At 54.6% G+C, this 19,720-nt stretch overlaps 1 protein-coding gene and 1 long non-coding RNA gene across 2 annotated transcripts; one reads left to right on the top strand and one right to left on the bottom strand.

Annotated features, from left to right (window-relative positions):
• Positions 1 to 1,902: 1,902 nt before the first annotated feature.
• Positions 1,903 to 10,308, bottom strand: LOC122206751. Its single transcript, XR_006196570.1, has 3 exons — positions 10,232 to 10,308; positions 9,194 to 9,369; positions 1,903 to 2,206 (listed from the first exon to the last, which is right to left on the bottom strand). It is a non-coding gene; the product is annotated as an uncharacterized LOC122206751 (long non-coding RNA).
• On the top strand, positions 10,213 to 19,357 carry SGCA (sarcoglycan alpha). Its single transcript, XM_042916216.1, has 10 exons — positions 10,213 to 10,293; positions 11,138 to 11,257; positions 11,355 to 11,509; positions 11,672 to 11,744; positions 12,086 to 12,284; positions 12,553 to 12,715; positions 13,620 to 13,828; positions 13,990 to 14,016; positions 18,706 to 18,898; positions 19,170 to 19,357. Exons 1-9 carry the CDS (start codon positions 10,257 to 10,259, stop codon positions 18,884 to 18,886), a joined length of 1,164 nt encoding a protein of 387 aa, XP_042772150.1. The 5' UTR covers positions 10,213 to 10,256; the 3' UTR covers positions 18,887 to 18,898; positions 19,170 to 19,357.
• The last annotated feature ends 363 nt before the right edge of the window (positions 19,358 to 19,720 follow it).

Raw genomic sequence — 19,720 nt, 5'->3', positions numbered from 1 at the left:
AGATGCCTTTCCGGGTTCTTGATCAAAAGCCTGGGGGCTTCTACAGGGAGAGATCATCTGCCCTTGACCCTTCTGAGAGAGCCCCTCCCCATTTTCCACCTAGCCCCAGATCTGATGAGGGCCTCCTGAGACTGTTCCTCGAGGCTGGCCAGTTTTAAACACCAGGTGTCACGGGTGATGAAGGCAAGGAGATCTGTGATAAGTCCCAAGCCCTCAGTGCCCTGGGCTCAGGCCTGGGCTGGGCGCCAAGGCTGACTTCTCTTCCCAGCCCTGGGGCCTTGAGACTCATCCTGTGAACGTTGTGTTTCTGTGGCCACAGTCATCTGAGCAGAGGCCGACCTAGACCCTGCCCTTCAACCATTTTGTGGGGAGCCAGTAGTCCCCGCCCCAATCACTCCCGTTCATTTGTCCTCCTCTGCCAGGGGCTTCAGCAGATAGGAAGATGCTGGGAAAGGCGTGTGTGTTCTCACATAACATAAATCCAGGATGTCGGTGCTGCTGGGGGGGGAGGGGGGGGCTTTAGTGGCCCTTGGTTGACCGCTTCCCAGGGGAGTGAGAAGGACTGAGACACAGGCAGAGGGAAGTGACTTACCCGGTTTTAGAGGAAAGACTAGGCTGTGGTTCAAAAGGTCTGAACTGAATCATAGCTTCGTGCACTTGCTGGGTGACCCGGGGTTAGTCATTTTCCCTCCCTAAGCCTAATTTCCTCAGAAAGCTCAATTTGTATGTCTGAGTGAGTCTCCTGAGCACAGGGGACCCTGGGGCTCCCCCACTCTCTGTGGAGCCAGGCAGAACAGGGGCTCTGAAGCCAGACTGTCTTTGTTCCCAACCTGCCACTTGCCAGTTAAGGGATTTTAGCAAATTTCTTTATCTGTAAACTGGAGAAAACATAGCAACCTCAGAGTGTTAACGATTAAATGAGTTCTGTGAGTGCTTTATGCATTTAGAACAGCTCCTGGCACAGAGTAGGAGCTTGGTAAGTCTCCTGTTGTTGCCTGCGTGTGCATCTGAACATGTATGGAGGTGTGTGCACATGTGTGAGCAGGTGTGGCCAAAATTGGGCGTCCACGTTGGCATCTCCGTGTGGGTCTTTTTTTTTTTTTTTTTTTTAACATTTTATTTATTTTTGAGACAGGGAGAGACAGAGCATGAACAGGGGAGGGTCAGAGAGAGGGAGACACAGAATCTGAAACAGGCTCCGGGCTCTGAGCTGTCAGCACAGAGCCCGACGTGGGGCTCGAACTCACGGACCGAGAGATCATGACCTGAGCTGAAGTCGGCCGCTTAACCGACTGAGCCACCCAGGCGCCCCATCCGTGCGGGTCTTTATGAAGCTTCCAGCCTCTTGTTTCCTTCTAAGCTGTATTTTTTTTAATTAATTTTTGTAATGTCCATTTATTTTTGAGAGAGCGAGAGAGAGGGAGACAGAGAAAGCAGAGAAGGGGGAAAGGGAGAGAGAGAACCCCCAGCAGACTCCACGCTCAGCCCAGCGCCTGATGCAAGGCTTGATGCTGAAACCGTGAGTTCATGACCTGAGCCAAAATTAAGAGTCGGACGCTCAACCTACTGAGCCACCAGGGCGCCCCTCCTTCTGAGGTCTATTGTGTGGACTTCTGAAATATAAACGCCCCCTGCCTGAAGGTCCTCCGGATCTTTTGGGGTCATCCCTGAAGTGAAAGTGACCTCCCTTCTCCACTTCCCAAAGGGTTTTTCATTCCTGCTGTTGATGCCTCAAGAGTCCCCCATTGCCTAAGCAAGGACAGGGGTCCTTTGGGGCCCACCGGTGGAAGGAGAGTCAGTGTGTGTGTGTGTGTGTGTGTGTGTGTGTTGGGGAGTGGGGAAGGGATGGGACAGAAGAAAGATTTCTCCAACTCATCAGTTGCTTTAAAAGAAAGCCTATATTTAGCCAGGCTTAGAGGGCCTGTAAATATGTATTTTGCAACGCAGACAGCCATAGCTGTGGGAGCTCGAGAGACATGCAGGGAGGTCAAAGAAAAAAATTAACCGGAAGGATTGGGCAATATAGTTGGTCGGCAGCGGATTCGAAGGACTCCAGTGCCTGCTCCAACTGCTAATAATATACATTCCTGTGTTTGGATGGTGCCTTCTGTTTTTCATCTGCTCTCTGGATCTTGTGCAGTGGGTGCCTGAGGAGGAGACCGGCTCTCAGAGTTCCCTTCCTCCATCCGCCTTTGCCTCACCTGCTCTGGGTCAGGGAAGAGAAAATGTTGCCCATGCCGGCCCCTTTCCCACCTGGCTCTGCCAGGCTCAGCCTGGTGTGGCACCTGGCATAGGTACAACCTCCATAGGCCAGCTCTCCCGCCTCTCACTTTCGACCCCTTGTGCTTCGGGTGACCTCGAGGGGACAAATCCTGCCACTTCAGAGCAGTTCTATTTCAGAAAACTCTTCTTTCTTAAAAAAAGTGTGAAGATATATGTGATATCTATGATATATGAGATATATCATATATGATATGTATGATCTCATACATATCATATATGATACGTATGATCTCATATCATATATATGATACATGACGTATATAATTTCAGTTTGAAAAGTTTCTTTAGAAATAAGAAAAGTTCAGAGAATCACATAACAAACAGAATTTACAAATGCTAGCCTTGCATCATTTTTGCTTCGGGTTCCTTCATAGAAGAGAACAGAACACGGAAGCTGGTGCTTTCTCTTTCTCCCGGGTCCCCTTGCCCACCCTACCCACCGTCATAAATTTGGGATGCATCCTTTATAGCCCACAAGTTCATTATTTTTCTAAATTGTGAAATATGGAAAATAACATAAAATTGGTTCTTTCAACCCTTTGAAGTGTTCGGTTCAGTAGCGTTGACGACATTCACACTGTCCTGCAACCAACCAACACCACCGTCCATGTCTAGAACTTTCTAGTCCTCCCAGTTGAAACCCTGTACTCCTTAAACACCAACTCCCCGTGTCTTCCTCCCCTCGGCCCCTGGCAACCACTGCTCTACTTCCTGTCTGTCTCTATGAATGTGACAACTATCGGTACCCCATGCAAGCGGAATCATATACAGCATATGTTCTTTTGTGCCTGGCTTATTTCGCTTGGCACAACATCTTCGAGGCTCCTCCGTGTTGTAGCATGTGATCAGAATTTCCTCGCTTTATTAAGTCTAGCCCGTAATTTGATATTTCCCCTACACATTGATGTCTTCCTAAAGCAGGAGACAGTAACGCTTTTTCCACTATTGGGATGTATATAACCACCCTCCTGTCGTGCGGATCATTTTGTGTCTTTTTCTCATTTGGCGGGACTTTCACAGCGGAGCCACACCGACACGTGTGGCTTCGATTCCTTCACTTTAACTTCTGGTTGTCATGTCGGCAGGGGAATAAGCCACAATTTATTTATCAGTTCCTCTCTACTGAAGGGCGTTTGAGGTGTTTCTGTGTTTCGTCATTATAAACAGGGCTGCAGTGAACACCTCGGTACTCGTGTGAGCCCGTCCGGAGAACGTACACCTCGGAGCAGAGAGCCGGAGGCGTGGGCAGGCACACTTTCAACTTGTCTGGTTCCGCCCCACTGCTCTCCCCAGCGACGGCTCCACTTTGTGCCCTCGCCACCAACGTTTGTACAAGATGTCCTGTCTGACCACATCCTTGCCAACAGCTGCTCTTGGGAGACTTTTTATTTTTGTCGGTCTGATGGGTGTGAAGCAGTATCTCATCTGAGCCTGCGTCCCCTGCCTACGAAGTCGAGCACTCTCTCATCCTTGTTGGCCACCTGGGTTCCCTCTGGTCGAATTGCTTCTGACCGTCTCCTTTGCTATCCATTGCACCTTTTTTTTTTTCTTTTAACGTGTTATTTTATTTTTGAGAGAGAGAGAGTGCACGTGCAAGCGGGGGAGGTGCAGAGAGGTGGGGGAGGGGGGCAGGGGGGACAGAGGATCTGAAGCAGGCTCCATGCCAACAGCAGAGAGCCCGACGCGGGGCTTGAACTCCTGAACCGTGAGGTCGTGACCTGAGCCAAAGGCAGACGCCCAACTGACTGAGCCACCCAGGCGCCCCTGTTGTACCTTTTGATACAAGTTATAGAAAGCCCAACTAGATGTGCTTTAAGCAAAAAAGGAATTTTGTTGTCTCCTTATAGCAAGAAGTCCCAGGGTTGGTTAATTCAGAATCTCAGCTGTGACAGTCAAGGACCAGGTTCTTTCCATCTTTCCACAATATCCTCCTCATCACGGTGGCTTGCCTCTTAGACCAGCCCCTCCTGGTCCCCAAAAGTGGCCTCTGCTCCAGGTGTCGTGTGCAGACAAATGTCCAGAAGGTAGAAGGAAGTGGACATTTTCTTCCAGAAGCCCCACAGGAGATCTCCCTTCTGGTCTTGGCGGCCAGAATCGCATACACGTCCACCCCTAAGCCAGCCACGGACCGGAGGAACTGAATTATGCTATATGTAGACCGATCGCCGTTCACCTGACGCAGCTGGGGAAGGCCCAGCCTTCTCAAAAGCCTAGACTCCTGATTCCTGAATCAGACCAGGGTTCCATGAGCAGCGAGGAAGGGAAAGAATGCCATTTGGGGTGGCACTCGAAACGTCTGTGCTTTCCTTATTGGCTTGCAGGAGTTCTTTCTTGGACGCTAACCTTAGCTTGGACGCTAACCTTTTGTTTATTATTATTTAAAAAATTCCAGACCCTTTTTATTGCATAGCCTATTCCCTCTCACTGAGTCGCAATGCTGCTGACATCATAAATCACGTTCCCACATATGCTTGGATCTGTTTCTGGGCAGTCTCTTCTATTGATCTCTTTGTCTAGCCCGGCACTGATACCACATTGTTTTCATTAATATCGCTTTCAAAGAAGTCTTGGTATCTGTCAGGGGCTTATTCTTTTTCAGAACTGTCTGGCCTCTTGGTCCCCAGCTCTTCCGTATGAATTTTAGAAGAGCCTTGCCTGACTCTGCAAAGTCCTATTGGCGTATTTATTGGACTCGCATCGAATCAGAAGATTAATACGGAGAGAGCTGTTTTCAGGACACTGAGGCTTCTCACCCCTAAATTCAATACATCTCTCCACTTACTCCTCTGATAGCCTAGAGTTTTTATAGTTTTATGGCTCACAGTTTTTCTTCATAAGGATCCGCGCGGTTTTTTCAGGGTTCTGCCCAATCTTAATAGTATTGTTAATAATTTATTTTTAAAAAAATATATTACAGTTTCCAGTAACATTGCGAGTGTCCAGGAACACCGTGGCATTTGGTATTTTAATTGCATCTGGATGTTAATTTTGGTCCAGCAACCTTGTTGATCTCCCTTAATAGCCCTCATGACATGCCTGTTATCTCTTGGATTTTCTATATAAATAATCATACCATCCGCGAAAAATGTCAGAGAGTTCCTTTCTTTTATTTTCCCAAATCCTTCTATCACTGAGCAGTAGCTTCTAAATCTGACTTCTTCCAGCTCTCGGGCTGTGCCAGTGGGCTGGCCCTGGGCAGCTATTGTCTTGCACCGTCAGCTATAAATAAATAAAAGACCCCTTCCTTTCTCCAGAGCTTTATACAATTTACAAAGCACTTTCACTTCCATTATCTCATTGGTTCTTATTACCCCCGCTTTCCAGGGAAGGAGTGTCTCCCCTCCGCTCCGTGTCCGTGTCCGGAGAGCTAGCTGGGCAGAATGCTGTGCTGTGAGACTTCTGACTGTCCCTCCCCTTCTCTGTTTCTCCTGTAAGCTAAAAAGTTTGGTCAGGGATGGTCTCTGGGATTCTCAGACTCAGGATTGATTGCCCTGGGCGGTCACAAGGCTTCAAGAAACCTCTTTGAGGGCTGAAGTTCAAGGATAAAGGGCGGATTCTGGGTACCCTTAGGTCCTCAGAATGGTGTCCCCCAATGCCGTGGGCAAAGATAGACGTGCTTGGAAGTCAGAGGGTTGATAACCAATGATGAGGATGGTGGGGAAGAGGGCATTGTGTCCAGTTCCCTGCCTCCATGCGGATTCTCCTCCCCACTTGGAAGAACATCCTCTGGACCCGGAAGGGGAGGACGAGGTAAGGCTCGAGGCCGTCGGCCTCCTCCTGCGTCGCCTCCTCTAGCGTCGCCTCCTCTAGCTGCGGTTCTCTGCCAACACTAGTGACGTGCATCCCCAACCCGGGGCGGGGCGCTCCCGCCCCTCCCCCCGCCCCCCTACCCGACCCCTCCCCCCGCCCCCACCAGGCCGGGCTCTGTCCCAACATTGCGCAGGCGCAGGTCCGGGTCGCAGCCGCGAACGCGCCCTCTCGTGGCAGACTGACAGATCACATCCTTTGTTGTGGGACGGGGGCGGCGAAGAGGAGGGGAGGAAAGATGTGGGTGGAGTCTGGGAGGCAGATGCGACAATCAGATCACAATGATGAGAATCCCTTTCCTTTGTCCCTCGTGACAACAAATAATCCCCGGTTGCAGATACAGAGGAAGAAAATATGGCCTTCAGAAATCAAGAGGCTCACAGAGACAGAGTAGATTGAGAGAGTTGGGGAGATGATGCATTGATTCATTCAATCATTCATTCATTCAGGAAATATTCACTGAGATGGGCAGAGCCAGGGACAAAGGACCAGAGGACTTAAACTGAGACATTGACAGGCGAAGGTCGGGTGGAAGGCTGGGGAGACAGGTGCGGGTGGCACAGGTGGAGACTAGGCTGAGACACTGAGATGCAGAGATGACCCAGAAGGATGCAGTCGCCCCAGAAGGATGCTCCAGCGGGAGGGGGCCACAGCGGGAGCTCATGAAGGGACAGTATGAAGGTCAGGAGCGATACCAGTCACGGTGGATTGAAGATCAAATATGTTTAAAGCCATAAAGTCATAATTATGCTACTAACGTTTTTAAAAAAAAGCTAACCGGCCAAAGTTCGAGGGATGCTAGAGAATCAATTCATTATCTCAAAATTGGTAAATACAAGAACAGAATCAAGTATTTATCCCACCTTGCCTTCATACCACTCAGTAACCAAACAGTAAGCGAGGGGCAGTTGCTGGGTCTAGAATTATTCCAGCCAATAAAGGAAGGAGTGATTGAATGGGAATATCACCATTTTGGGAAGGGGGGCGGGGAAAGGCTGATAGATGAGGCACAGAGCATCAGTGGTTGCCCGTGCTTCGGGATGGAAGAAGCAATACCACCATCTGTGAAGCGGTCTTGCTAAAGAAAATAGAACCTACGCCTGATCAGGACTCTCAATCCAACTACAATTTGCAGGAAATAACAATGTACAGGAAATACAATTTACAGGAAGTACAGAGGCCAGAGAGACATGTTAAAGAACACCCTAGAGATGCAAATCAGCAAAACCCAGACTGGAAAACTGCACGACAAATGACCTGGTTCCCTCAAGGAAAAAGATAGGGAGAGAGAGAGAGAGAGAGGATTGGATAGGGAACCAATGGATTTAAAGAAATATAAAGGAGACACATTAATCGGTTGCAGTGTGTGTACTTATTCGGATCCTGATTCAAACAAATGCATTTAAAAAAAAAAGGCATTTTTGAGGGATGGAAATCTGAACACTATCTGATTTAAGGAATTATTATTAACTTTAAGGAATACTAAGGCACTAGGTGTAACGATTGTGCTTGTTTAAAAAAGAGTCATTATCTTTCAAAGATACATGCCAAAGTATTGACAGAGGAAATTAGGAGGGAAAGTCGGGTGTCGTATATGTGACGGGAGATTGGCCACGAGCTGCTAACTATTGAAGCTGGGGGATGGGTACGTGGCAGTTCGTTCTTTTATTAGAACTGTAGACTTCGGCTTTGTTTTTGGTTTTGCTTTAGTTTTTTGGGTTTTTTTTTTTTTAATGTTTATTTTTGAGAGAGACACAGAATCTGAAGCAGGCTCCAGGCTCTGAGCTGTCAGCACAGAGCCCGACGCGGGGCTCGAACTCACGAACCGATCACGATCGGTCATGACCTGAGCCGAAGTCAGTGGCCCAGCCGACTGAGCCACCCGGGGCGGGGGGGCTGTGGACTTCGGTTTCAGGTAAAATTTGCAAAGTAAGAAGTTGAAGGATGTGTGACCCCACTCTCTGTCCGCACCCCCCATCCCCCGCCCAGGCTCCCAAGGAACACAGGTGTTGAGAGTTACAGAGGCAGGTTACCATCCAGATAGCTCTGAGTGGGTGAGGTCCTCTGGTGGGCCACAGGGGACTTCCAGCTGACCCCTGGCACAGTCCCCGGGTCCCCTGGTTTGGAGGCGGAGGGGAGAAGGATCCGTAAGGAAGCTGGCCTCTGTGGGCCTGGCAGCACTGGGTTCGGGCCCTGCTTCCTGAAAACAGCGGAGGGTGTGAGTGGGTCGCTCCAAATATAGCAGAGGAGTCACATGGAGCCACGGAGGGGCTGAGGCCTGGGCCGCCAGCCAGTCTCTGGCACCTCTGCCTCCCCCCTCCCCCGCCCAGAGCCCTCTGACTTTTGTGCTTTCTCCAGAACCTTTCTCCCTCATGCCCTCCATCTCTGAGAAGGCGGACAGGTGCCCAGGTGATTCTGGGACAAAGCCTGCCCTGCCTGAGAGCCTGAGTGGACGCTGACTCTGGAATTTGGTGGCTCTCCAGGGACGGGTGGGACGGTCAGGTGGAGAGACAGCAAAAAAGACGAGGACTAAGTAAGCTGCCCACGTGCTAGTCGTTCCCGCCGGCAGGCCGACACCCTGTCCCTCGGGCCCCGCCACCCTTGCTTGGGGTGTTGGGTATGGCGGTGAGATGCCAGGGCCCTTCATCTCAGGGCCCGGGAGGGGTGCTCACTGAAACACAGAGCATTTTGGAACCCTGGCACCTGTGGGTCTCTGCCTCCTCCTCAGGGCAGCTGGGGAGAGTCCCCTCTGTCTCCTCCAAGAAGCCCCCAAAGAGAAGGGCACCCCACCCCCTTCGCGCCTGGACCAAGATCCTTGGGCAGAGGCAAGAAGGAGGGGGAAGGGTGCCCCACCAGCAAGAGCAGCCGCCGCCACGGGGGTTGAGTAGGGCACTGGGCTGAGTGGTTCACATGTGTTCAGCTGGTCAGGAGTATGGCCTTGGGGAAGCCCAAGCGGCCCTCATGCCTCCCTTTTCGCACCTGAAAATGGGGATGAAAGTAACGCCTCACGGAACTGCTGGGGGAATGGAACGAGTTACTGCCCGGAAATGTCCGTAAAGCCTGGAGCAGAGTGGCAGGCAGGGGATTACCTGTCATTACCCACCGGTGGTGTGCAAGCTCCGTGGGGGGCAGGGTGCTGCCCGTGGAGGCTTCCTCTGTGCCTGGCACGCGGTAGGTGCCCTGTACGCATGCGCCAGAGTTCATGATGTTGAGGCTTCCTCACAAGGGCGTCGAGAGGTAAGCAGTGTCCTGGCCAAGTTGTAGTTGCCGGAACAGAGCCTAGAGAGGGCAATTGAGTTTTTCACGCCCCCCGTCTCCAGCTGAGTGGTCAAGGGGGGGATGTGCGTCCAGGCCTGCAGGCCGCAGTCTGTCTTCCCAGACCTGGGGTACACGCTGGGAGTACTTGGGTCTGGAGACACGGGCTGGGTGAACAGGCACCCGGCTGTTCAGCGTACTCGGAAGGAGGCCGTCACCTAGTCCCCTACACCTGCCTGCACCAGATCCAGGGATACAAAGATAATAAGACTCTGGTCCGCCCCGCGATGCTGTGGACAGGGGCCAAGGGGCCACCCAGCTCAGCCTAGCGGAAGGAGGGGGCAAAGGGAGACTTCAGGGAGGAGAGGAGGCCTGTGCCGAGTCCTTGCGAGGTGATGGAGTGTGCCGGCCGGAGGAGGGCAGGAAGGGAACTCTAAGCTTGTGCAAGGCACTTGGGAGGCTTAGGGGAGTGTGTCAGGGGTGGGGCGAGGCTGTGCAGAAGCCCTGGGGTAGTGTGTGTGTGGTCGGTAGTGGGGAGAGGAGGGGATTCTGGACAGGAGGGCCAGGTACAGGCAGGGTCTGAAAGCCATCGACAGCCGGACACTCAGGGCAAGGGGGAGCCCTTAGTGTTTTTAGGGGGGAATCAGGTTAGTGGCTTAGAAAACATTCTCTGACCACCTGGAGGGGATCGTTGGAGGGACCTTGTCATGTGAAGAGAGTGTCCACCCCAGGGTCAGTGCCTGCTCTGGGTGGGAATGGGGAGTCCCCCGCCGGCAGAAGCTGGGGCCAGCTGCTCTGGGACACCTCCCCATTGTCCCTCCCTCTCTCCTCCCCTCCCTCCTCCACTCCCTCTCTCCTCCCCACCGCTCCTGTCTCTGTCACTCACAGGGGCCGGGCAGGCTGGGGCAGCCATGGCAGCAGCAGTAATCTGGATTCTTCTCCTTGTGGGCAAGTTGGGGCCTTCTTCTGGGAGGAGGCCCAGGATGAAGGGACAGGATTTAGGGGTGGAGAGGCGAAAGTACAGAGGTCCCTCAGGGGAGGAGTCTGGGGGCAGGAGCCAGAAGGACTTTGGGGTGTTAATGCTGTGTCCGGTGGGAGGTCCAGGGAAATGGGGCTGGGAGCAGGGCTCCGGGAAGTGGGGGGCCGGGAGCTCTGAAGGGTGGGGTGCCCTAGGCCGAGGTGGGCCTGACGGCACAAGCCCGGAGCGTCGTGGGCCCTTTAATGGGCTGGCTGGTCTGCCTTCTTTCTAGGCCCAGGCTAAATTTGGCCGTGAGGGTGGGGGGGCCCGCTGGGGCAAATACTCTCCCTGGGGCACAGGATCCTACTGGCTCAGCTTTTCCTGGCCTCTCCTGTGGGTCTCTCTCCCGTGTATGCGGGGAAAGGGGAGAGGGTTCCAGAATGGCTACCCACCTCCTCCACAATTTCCTTCCCTCTCCCCCTCCCCTCCAGCCTCCCAGACACCCAGCATTCTTAAGGGTTCTTTTCCAAGTGCCTTTAACACACATACACCACCCCCCCATCTCACACCCCTCTCAGGCCGACAGCAGTCCCCGCCCACTGTGACTCCTCCAAGGAAGCCTAAAATGAGTGGGGGAGGGGGCTCCCACGAACCCAAACCGACAAAGGTCTAGGACTTGTCACAGCCAGGCCCCACCCTGTCCTTTCCTGAGAGCCCCCCCCCCCCCCCACCGCCCCGCCACCACCACTTCTGTCTCTTAGGGGCACCAGGAGCTTATCCCCTGCCTGGTACTAAGGCTGATGCATGTGTTTGGGGGTTCTGGGGTCCCCACAGGTCCCTTGGCAGGGCTGGGGGACACGGAGGCCCAGCAGACCACCTTGCAGCCTCTTGTGGGCCGCGTCTTTGTCCACACCTTGGACCAGGAAACCTTCCCCAGTCTTTCTGAGCACGTTGGTGAGAGGGGCCCCAAGGGCGTTGGGCGGAAGGCTGGGGACTGGCCAGGGGCTGGCGAAGGCTCCGGTCATTTCTCCAATCTCCTCCCTTTCACCAGATGTCCCACCCACCGTCCCTATCACCTACCACGCCCACCTCCAGGGACACCCAGACCTGCCTCGGTGGCTCCGTTACACCCAGCGCAGCCCCCACCACCCTGGCTTCCTCTACGGCACCCCCACCCCAGAAGATCGTGGGCGCCAGGTCATCGAGGTACCAGCAGGGACCCCAGTGGCTGGGTCCCATGTGGGCATTCGTTCATGTCCATTTACATAATTTAGATGCCTCTTAGGTGAGGGCGTCTCTGTCCTCTCCACATGTCTTGTCCCCTAACCCCATCCCTCAGCCCTCTTCCCCATCCCCTCCCCCTGCCAGGTCATAGCGTACAATCGGGACAGCTTTGACACCACCTGGCAGAGGCTGGTGCTGTTGATTGGAGACCCAGAAGGTACCACCAGCCATACCCCTGCCCCACTCCCACCCACCAAGCCTGTCTCGGGGGATTTCCCTTGGAAGGGAGGGAGGGGGTGTGAAGGGGACACTTGGGCGTAGTGGGAGCTGGGCATCATGGGAGGGCTCTAGAGTTGTAGAAACTGGCTGTTCTGCTGACAGTGTGTGGGGCCTTGGGCAAGTCGTTGAGGCCACGGGGAGGGCATTTGGGGCCTGTGATGCATGGGGATTTAGGGAGGAAGGGAGGAGTCAGGGGGCATGGGGAGGGGCTTGAGTGTGGGTAGGGGGAAGGCTCAGGAAGGATCCATGCAGAACTGGGTGCCAACCTGGCATTTCCAGGCCCCCTGCTGCCTTACCAGGCTGAGTTCCTGGTTCGAAGCCACGATGTGGAGGAAGTGCTGCCCTCGACGCCCGCCAGTCGCTTCCTCACAGCCTTGGGAGGGCTCTGGGAGTCAGGGGAGCTCCAGCTACTCAACGTTACCTCTGCCTTGGACCGTGGGGGTCGCGTCCCCCTTCCCATTGAGGGTCGCAAGGAAGGGTAAGCGTGCAGTCCGGGAGGGCCACCTGGAGGAGGAGCCCAAACCTTAGTTACCCCAAACGGCGCACTCCCTGGTACCCTACGAGGACGTAAACGATCCAGCTATCCAAAGACATTCGTGGGAGTGTAAGGCCCCCTAGAAGGATGTGGAGCTATGTACTCTCACCCATAACCCAGGTCTCAAGGTGGCCCCGCAACCCTCAAACCTCCAATGCCCAGTGTACATCCCCTCCCCAATTTGTTAACCGTGGCTTCTATCTGGGCCCAGGGTTTACATCAAGGTAGGCTCGGCCTCACCCTTCTCCACCTGCCTGAAGATGGTGGCATCTCCCGACAGCCATGCTCGTTGCGCCCAGGGCCAGCCTCCGCTTCTGTCCTGCTACGACACCTTGGCACCTCACTTTCGTGTGGACTGGTGCAATGTGTCCTTGGTGAGGAGGGACCCTGGCTCTGGGGATGGGGATGGGGCATGCGCCCCATCACAGTCTCCCCCCTACCCTTCTTCCCCACCCCATCTCTCTGTTCCTGTTTCTTTCTCTGAGTAGACACTGCGCGCAACAGCCTCCCCCCCCGCCCCCTCCCCCACCCCGCCGTGCTCGAATGCGCGCGCTCCGAAGTTCCACCTCATCCCACGAGAGGGCGACAGAGTCCATAATCCAGGAAAGGCATCTCCTGGCTCCAGTAGTCCCAATAGTTGGAACCTTCACTCCCGTAGAGCAATTCCAGCACCCTTTCCCCACAAGGGTACTCTTTGGGACAGCTCTGTCTGCTTCCTTCCAAGGTGTCCAAATCTGCCTGGGATAGTTTCCAGATAGTTTCCACCTCCAAGTTATAAACCAAAGATGCTCGCTACTGCCCTTTGGGATATTGAACAGAATTATCTAGGGTTCCTAGGGACCCCGGCTCCCCGGGCTGGGAACCCCTGGAATACTCTGTCCCTGTGAATTGACCGACAGTGCGGCCAAAGACTGATAATCAACAACTCTGAGCACTTGCAGTGTGCTAGGCACTATCCAATCAACATGTCTTACCCTCCCCACCACCCCAGAGACAGGTACCACTATTAGCATTCTGACTTTGCAGGGGAAGAAACTGAGGCAGCTGGAGGTAAGTCATCCAGCATAGCATTTGTCTGAATCAGGATCCGAACCCAGGCGGGAGGACCCTAGAGGTGTGCTCTAACCACTGTATAGACCTGCCTCTCCTAGATTTTCTGTCTTGGTTCTTATTCCAGTGCTTGTCCTGCTAGGTCAAGCTGGGGGAGGCAGGCATGGGGGCACCCCTGCCCTGTCCCCGTGGGGTCTCTGTGTCTAGCCAACTGGGTTCTCTGAGCAGGTGGATAAGTCAGTGCCAGAGCCTGCAGATGACGCGCCCACCCCAGGCGATGGGATTCTGGAATATGACCCGTTCTTCTGCCCACCCACTGAGGCCACGGCCCGAGACTTCATCACTGATGCTCTGGTCACCCTCCTGGTGCCACTGTTGGTGGCTTTGCTACTCACCCTGCTGCTGGCCTACATCATGTGCTGCCGGCGGGAGGGACGGTGAGTGTGGGGGACAGAGGGCAGGGAGGGCACTGTGGCTGCCCAGGCACGCAGACCTCTCAGGGAGCCTCATCCAGGAAAGGAGTGGGGACCTCTTGCCTGGCCTGGAACCAGGAGAGGCTTATGGGTAATAACTAATCCCTTCCCTTGCTTTCCCACAGGCTGAAGAGAGACCTGGCCACCTCTGAGTGAGTAGGGGAAAACAGGGGGCTGGGTGGGAGCCCCCCTAGACTGTTGGGGTGGACCCTCTAACCTCCATGAGCAGCACAGACAAGCCAGATTGCTCTGGGATGGTGGGGTCCGCCCCTGGCCTCTGAGCTCCAGTTCTGGGCTGACTGGTTGCTGGGCTTGACCTTTCCTGACCCAGCCTTCTCATTTCCTGGTCTCCACGGAAGACTTTAACCTGGGATGGGCAAGGGTGGGGAGCCAGCCAGGTCTGGGGGCTCGCTGCCACCCTGGGGGGGTTGAGAAGCAACCTAAGAGGCTGCACGTGCGCACACACACACACACACACACACACACACACAGACACTCTCACACCATATATGGTTCCAGGCTGGGTTCTGTCACACAATTACCATGACACTCTCTGGCCCTGGTTTCTCCACCTTCAACATCACTGATGTTGTCATTGAAATAGCTAATGTCTGTGGATGCTTTCAATTCCCCCAGCCCTTCCCAAATCCGTCTCACCCTTATTTTGCCCAGGTGCCCGCTCCCCACGGCCTTACCCTCCTCTGTTCCTAGCCTTCTTCCCCTCCCACCCCCTTGAGCCCCAAAGATTCCAGGAGGCAGATGTGAAATAAGTTAGGCTCCTTTTATTTCCACTGCACTGAGCCTTTGGCGGGCCTGGCACCCCTGCCTGCTTGCCTGGCTTGCCTCGTTAATTGCGGCGACATCTGGCCACCCTGCGGACCCCCTTGTTTAGTCGCTTGTGCCCCTTCTGGGAGCCTGCTTGCAACCTGCGCTGCCCAGGCCGGCGTTGCCCGGATCGGCGCTGCCCAGACCTGCGCTGCCCAGACCGGCGCTGCCCAGACCGGCGCTGCCTAGACTGGCGCCGGCTCTGGGACCTGCCCTTGACCTTGGAGGCATACTTGTTGCCAATGCGGAAGGAGCCCAGGGCCCCCTTGCCGGTCACCTGCTTGAGCATGCCTTTGTCCACCAGCCCCTTGACCGCTCGCTTGAAGCGCCAGGCGTTTCGGGTCATGTTGTAGCCTGCGGTGGCGACGGCCTTCTTCAGCGTGGCCAGCGTCACGTGTCTGTGCGCCCCCTTGTGGGCCACAACCCCCAGGATCACCTTGGATATGCTGGGCTTCTGGCGGACTTTGGGGCTGGCTGGGCACCCAGTCTCACTCTCGCTAGGAGTTCCGGATGGGCTGGCCTGCCGGCCTGCACCCTGCAGAGCGTTCGAGGCCAAGGGTGGAGATGCGGGCGGCAGCGAAGTGTTTTTCTGCATCTCTCCCTGGGGCGGGTGAAGGGAACTAGGCGCAAGGACCTCCAGGGTGGTGGCCGGAAGTCTCCCCTCGGTCTCTCCTCGGTGGGTGAGGTGAGTCTCTGCTCCTGGTTCCCTCAGAGGCTTCCGCCCGCAGAGGGCTCCGGCCCAAGCCTTCCCCTGGGTGGCCAGAAGGAGGACAAAGGATGATCACCCACGGCTGGCCTCACAGACTTGTGCCTCAGGTGCAGGAGGCGGCAAGGTTATCTCTGTGGTGACCTCAGGGGGACATTGTGAGGTCACCAGAATCCTGTGAGGGTCACAATAGTCCCATCGTTCCCTCCTGGGAGGTGCAGACGGGAACTGCCAGATAGTGTGGGCATCTGACAAGCCAGGTACCCCGGGAAGAAGGGCTGAGGTGTGGGGCCTCCCATCCGCATGCGTGTTTTGAAACGAATGTGCCAGCTGATTTCAGGGTGTTCTGAGACCCTGGTTTCCAACCCACCATTTTGACCCCACCATCGCAACCCATTGGGTTGAGGAATAGAAACAGTTTTAGAATCAGAATTATACCAACATTTGTGAATTTTCTTTAAGTTTATTTATTTATTTTGAGAGGAGGGGAGGGGCAGGGAGAGAGGGAGAGAGAATCCCCAGCAGGCTCTGTGCTGTCAGCGCAGAGCCCTACGCGGGGTTCAAACTCACAAACCATGAGATCATGACCTGAGTTGAAATCGAGAGTCAGACGCTTAACCAGCTGAGCCACCCAGGTGCCCCATCAACCGTTGTGAATTCTTATGGGGAAAATATTTTCCAGAGTGAACAGAAATGTACTTCTTCAACTTACTTAGGTCGATTTGATTCCTTGGTCATCTTTGACCACAAAGCAATGGAAAGCCTCTGCTTTTTTTTTTTTTTTTTCTTATTCTCATTTTTATTTGATAGAATTTTTTCCCATAGAGGTGGAGGATTTTCCATGTACGTTTTTCAAGGAAGATTTCATTCTTCCATTTTTTTGGCCATGCCCAATTTGATCACTCACATCTTCTGCCATTGTGGAAATTCTCTTCTGACCAGATATTTCCACCAGCGGCCAGCTTTCCTGGGTCAGTGTTGTAGCTCCGAAGGTATCAGAAAATCTTCATCAAGTTTGAATCAATCCCCAGGTTTACCAGGTGCCATATTAGCCCTTGTTGGTTTGGATCTTGCGTCGATTTATTTCCACAAATTCAATTCTTGTTTTTGCTTGTTCAATGTCTACCGTTTTTTCAAAAGTTTTTTGAAACTACCTTTTTTTTTTTTTCAAACCGCAAATTGTGATTCTGCGGTCCGTATCAGATTTTGCTGGCCAGAAAGCCGTCCAGCCTGACCCTCTCGTGTGGTCTGTGTGCCACAGACAGGGCTCGAGCATTGTGTGTTGGTAGTGGGCCGTGTGTGTGTGTGTGTGTGTGCATGTGTAGGAATGCCTGCCCCTTCGTTCGTCTGTCCAAGTGCTGATGTGGAAGGACTGTGGGAGAAGGCGGTGCGGGTCTGGCTTCTCCTCCTGCTCTGGAAAAACATCCCCCAGAACATTTTCCACCTGTGTGTGTTGCCAGAGTAATGAGACGCAGATGTGGGGCTGGGGGCAGGGAGGGGGCCCGTTAACTCAGGCCCTTCTCCTACCCAGGGCATTACCTGCCCAGCTGCCTCCAGCCCTAAGCATCCACATGTTTCTCACTTCCTTTCTCCCTCAGCCTCCCCTTGCCTGGGAATGGAAAATTGTGTTTTGGACAACTCTGCTTGCCAAATTCCAGACTCAAGAGCTCATCTGGATCCTACCCTGGCCTTCTAGGGTGACCCCACCCCCTCCCGCCAACCAGACAGGACTTGGTCCTACTCCCCCACCCCGAGGAGGAGTGTGGCCCGTTCGGCGTGAAGCTAGAGAGTCTGATCTGTCGTCTCATCTGTCAGGTTCTAGCCGGAGTCTAGCTGGAGTCTAGCTCAGTCCACTAACTGAGACTTGGACAGGGGTGGGGGTCATTGCCCCTTCCCCATTTGATCAGTAGCCCAGAGGCAAGTAGGGTAGCTTCCGCCCTGCCTAGGGCCCCAGCCCTTTATTGTTTGTGATGAAAGGTTCGTGCTGTCTCACCTGGCAACCAGTAGTCTGGGAAAATATCTCCAAGCTGGACTCACAAATGTGGGTGGGTTCGCGGAAAGGGGCTTGGAAACATCCCTTTACTGGAGGCTAAGCACAGCAGTGGGCCCGCTATAACAAAACAACATTGATAATTATGATAGCAACAGCAAGCTCCCTGTAATATTAGCTGCCGCTTGCCGTGATGCTGACCAGGAGAGATTTGTTTTCCCTGCATTAACTCATTTAATTTGTACAGCAACCGCATTACAGTCGGGGAAATCGTGGCACAGAGAAGTTAAGTGACGTGCATAAGGTCACACAGCCAGTAAGGAGTAGAACTCACATTCGAACCCAAAGCAAGTCTTCGTGCTAGGTTACATTGTGCGACCCTCCTTCTCAGAGTGAACTCAAGCTTGCCCCAGACAGCGGAAAGCAAGCTCATGAGACTTGTCAGATGAGAACGAGGCTGAGCCTTCTGGGAAGAAACTGAGTTCAGGAAGGACGCGGGGATTCCAGGCCCATTGAGCCCGGGGCTTGGTGCAGGCCTCAAGGAGCCTTGGTCTGAAATAAAGACAGAAAGAAGAGATTCGGTGTCCAGAGCTAGTTGGTGCTGGGGGCAGACTGGAGCAGGTTGGGAGGGGTCAAGGTACAAAGGCAGGGGAGGCTAGACGGGAGGAGCCAGAAGATGAGACTGTCAAGGCCAGGCAGGAGAGAGCGTGAGCAAAAGTGGGAGGTGGGAAGAGAGAGGGGGTAGGTTTGTCAGACTAAGACAGGGATGAGGCGGGGAGGGCTGGACGGTCAGTGGTAGGAGAGAGTATTAGGGGAGTATTAGGGGAGGGAGCTGAGTGCTGGAAGGGTCCTACAGGGTCATCAGTATATAAAGCCCAGCAGACACCGGCCTCTGGAAATAATATATCCACCGTGGGTGTCTCTTCATGTCTTAGCATCCCGGAAGCTCTTACCATGCTCCAGGCGCTTTTCTAAAAACACTTTTCTCCCCTAATTCCTGCTACAGCGCTAGAAGGTAGTCCTATTATTATCCCCATTTTACAGCTGGGGAAACTGAGGTGCAGAGTGGTTAAGCAACTTGCCAGGGACACAGGGCTTTGAATCCAGGCCGTCTGCAGCCACGGCTTCTGCTCCCATTACCGGCCACTGAGCTGTCACCGAAGACCTTCCAGTTTGTCCTCCCCTCACCTGTCGTGTGTGCGAGCTTCCCCCTACATACCAGGTGGGGGAGGCGGCAGGGGGGCTCGCAGCCAGCGGCGCGCTGCACCTCACCGGGGTTGACTCCCGGGGCTGATGACTCTGCCGGCTCTGTGCCCCCAGCATCCAGATGGTCCACCACTGCACGATCCGCGGGAACACCGAGGAGCTGCGACAGATGGCCTCCAGCCGTGAGGTGCCCCGGCCGCTTTCCACGCTGCCCATGTTCAACGTGCGCACGGGCGAGCGGCTGCCCCCCCGGGTGGACAGCGCCCAGGTGCCCCTCATCCTGGACCAGCACTGAGGGCACAGCCAGGTGGGTCTGGGTGGGCGGTGCCAGCCTCATTTTGGGGAACAAGGTGGCTTCTGTCTCAAGGCTGGGGCAGACGGTGGGGAGGGTGAGGTCCAGGGAAGGGGCACACAGACCTGCCCGCTCCTCTGAGGTACCGGTGGGGGTTGCTCGGCAGGGCCAGGGCTGTGCCCCCCGGGGCCAAACACTCGGGGTCAGAGGTCTGCGGTGGCCAGGAGGGCAGGAGGACCAGGGCCTGGGCCTCACGGCCCCTCATCCCTTCCCTCTGCTGTTCCAGGTCCAGAGCCTCATCCTCCTTTCTCCCTCACCGTGCACAGAGCAGCCGACTCACAGCCACATCCTTCCTCCTGATTCCGGCTCCCGGCCTCATGGCCCCCAGGCTTGGAACAAGCAGAGAGACGGCAGTGGGGGAGGTGAGGGTGTCTGGGGTCAGGACCCCCAGAATAAATAGCTGCCGCTCTCCTCGCCTATTGCCACCAGCACCTTCTTCTCAGCAGCCTCTCGCCAGCACTCGCTGCCTCAGTTTCCCTTTCTGCCTCCTGGGAGCCCTCAGAGTCAGCCAGGGGCTGCCAGCCTGCCCTTTGGACTCTTGGCGTTTTGCTGTTTTCTCACCTTCTCTGGAAGAAAGAGGGAGGGACCTGCTACCTGTGGCCCTGGTCTGAGTCCTCACGTGAACCTGATAGTGATGCATCATTATCCCCATTATATAGATGAGGAAACTGAGGCCCAGGGAGAGTAAGCAACTTGCCCAAGGTCACAGAGCAAGCACGTGGCAGAGTTTGGATTAGAACCTGGTATGTCCATCTCTACCCTGCCTTCTGGAGGGCT

The sequence above is a fragment of the Panthera leo genome, chromosome E1, assembly GCF_018350215.1.
Source record: "Panthera leo isolate Ple1 chromosome E1, P.leo_Ple1_pat1.1, whole genome shotgun sequence".
In the NCBI taxonomy this organism is placed as follows: domain Eukaryota; kingdom Metazoa; phylum Chordata; class Mammalia; order Carnivora; family Felidae; genus Panthera; species Panthera leo.
Note: the sequence above shows the minus strand (reverse complement) of the source record. Positions and strands in the feature narration are given on the sequence as shown.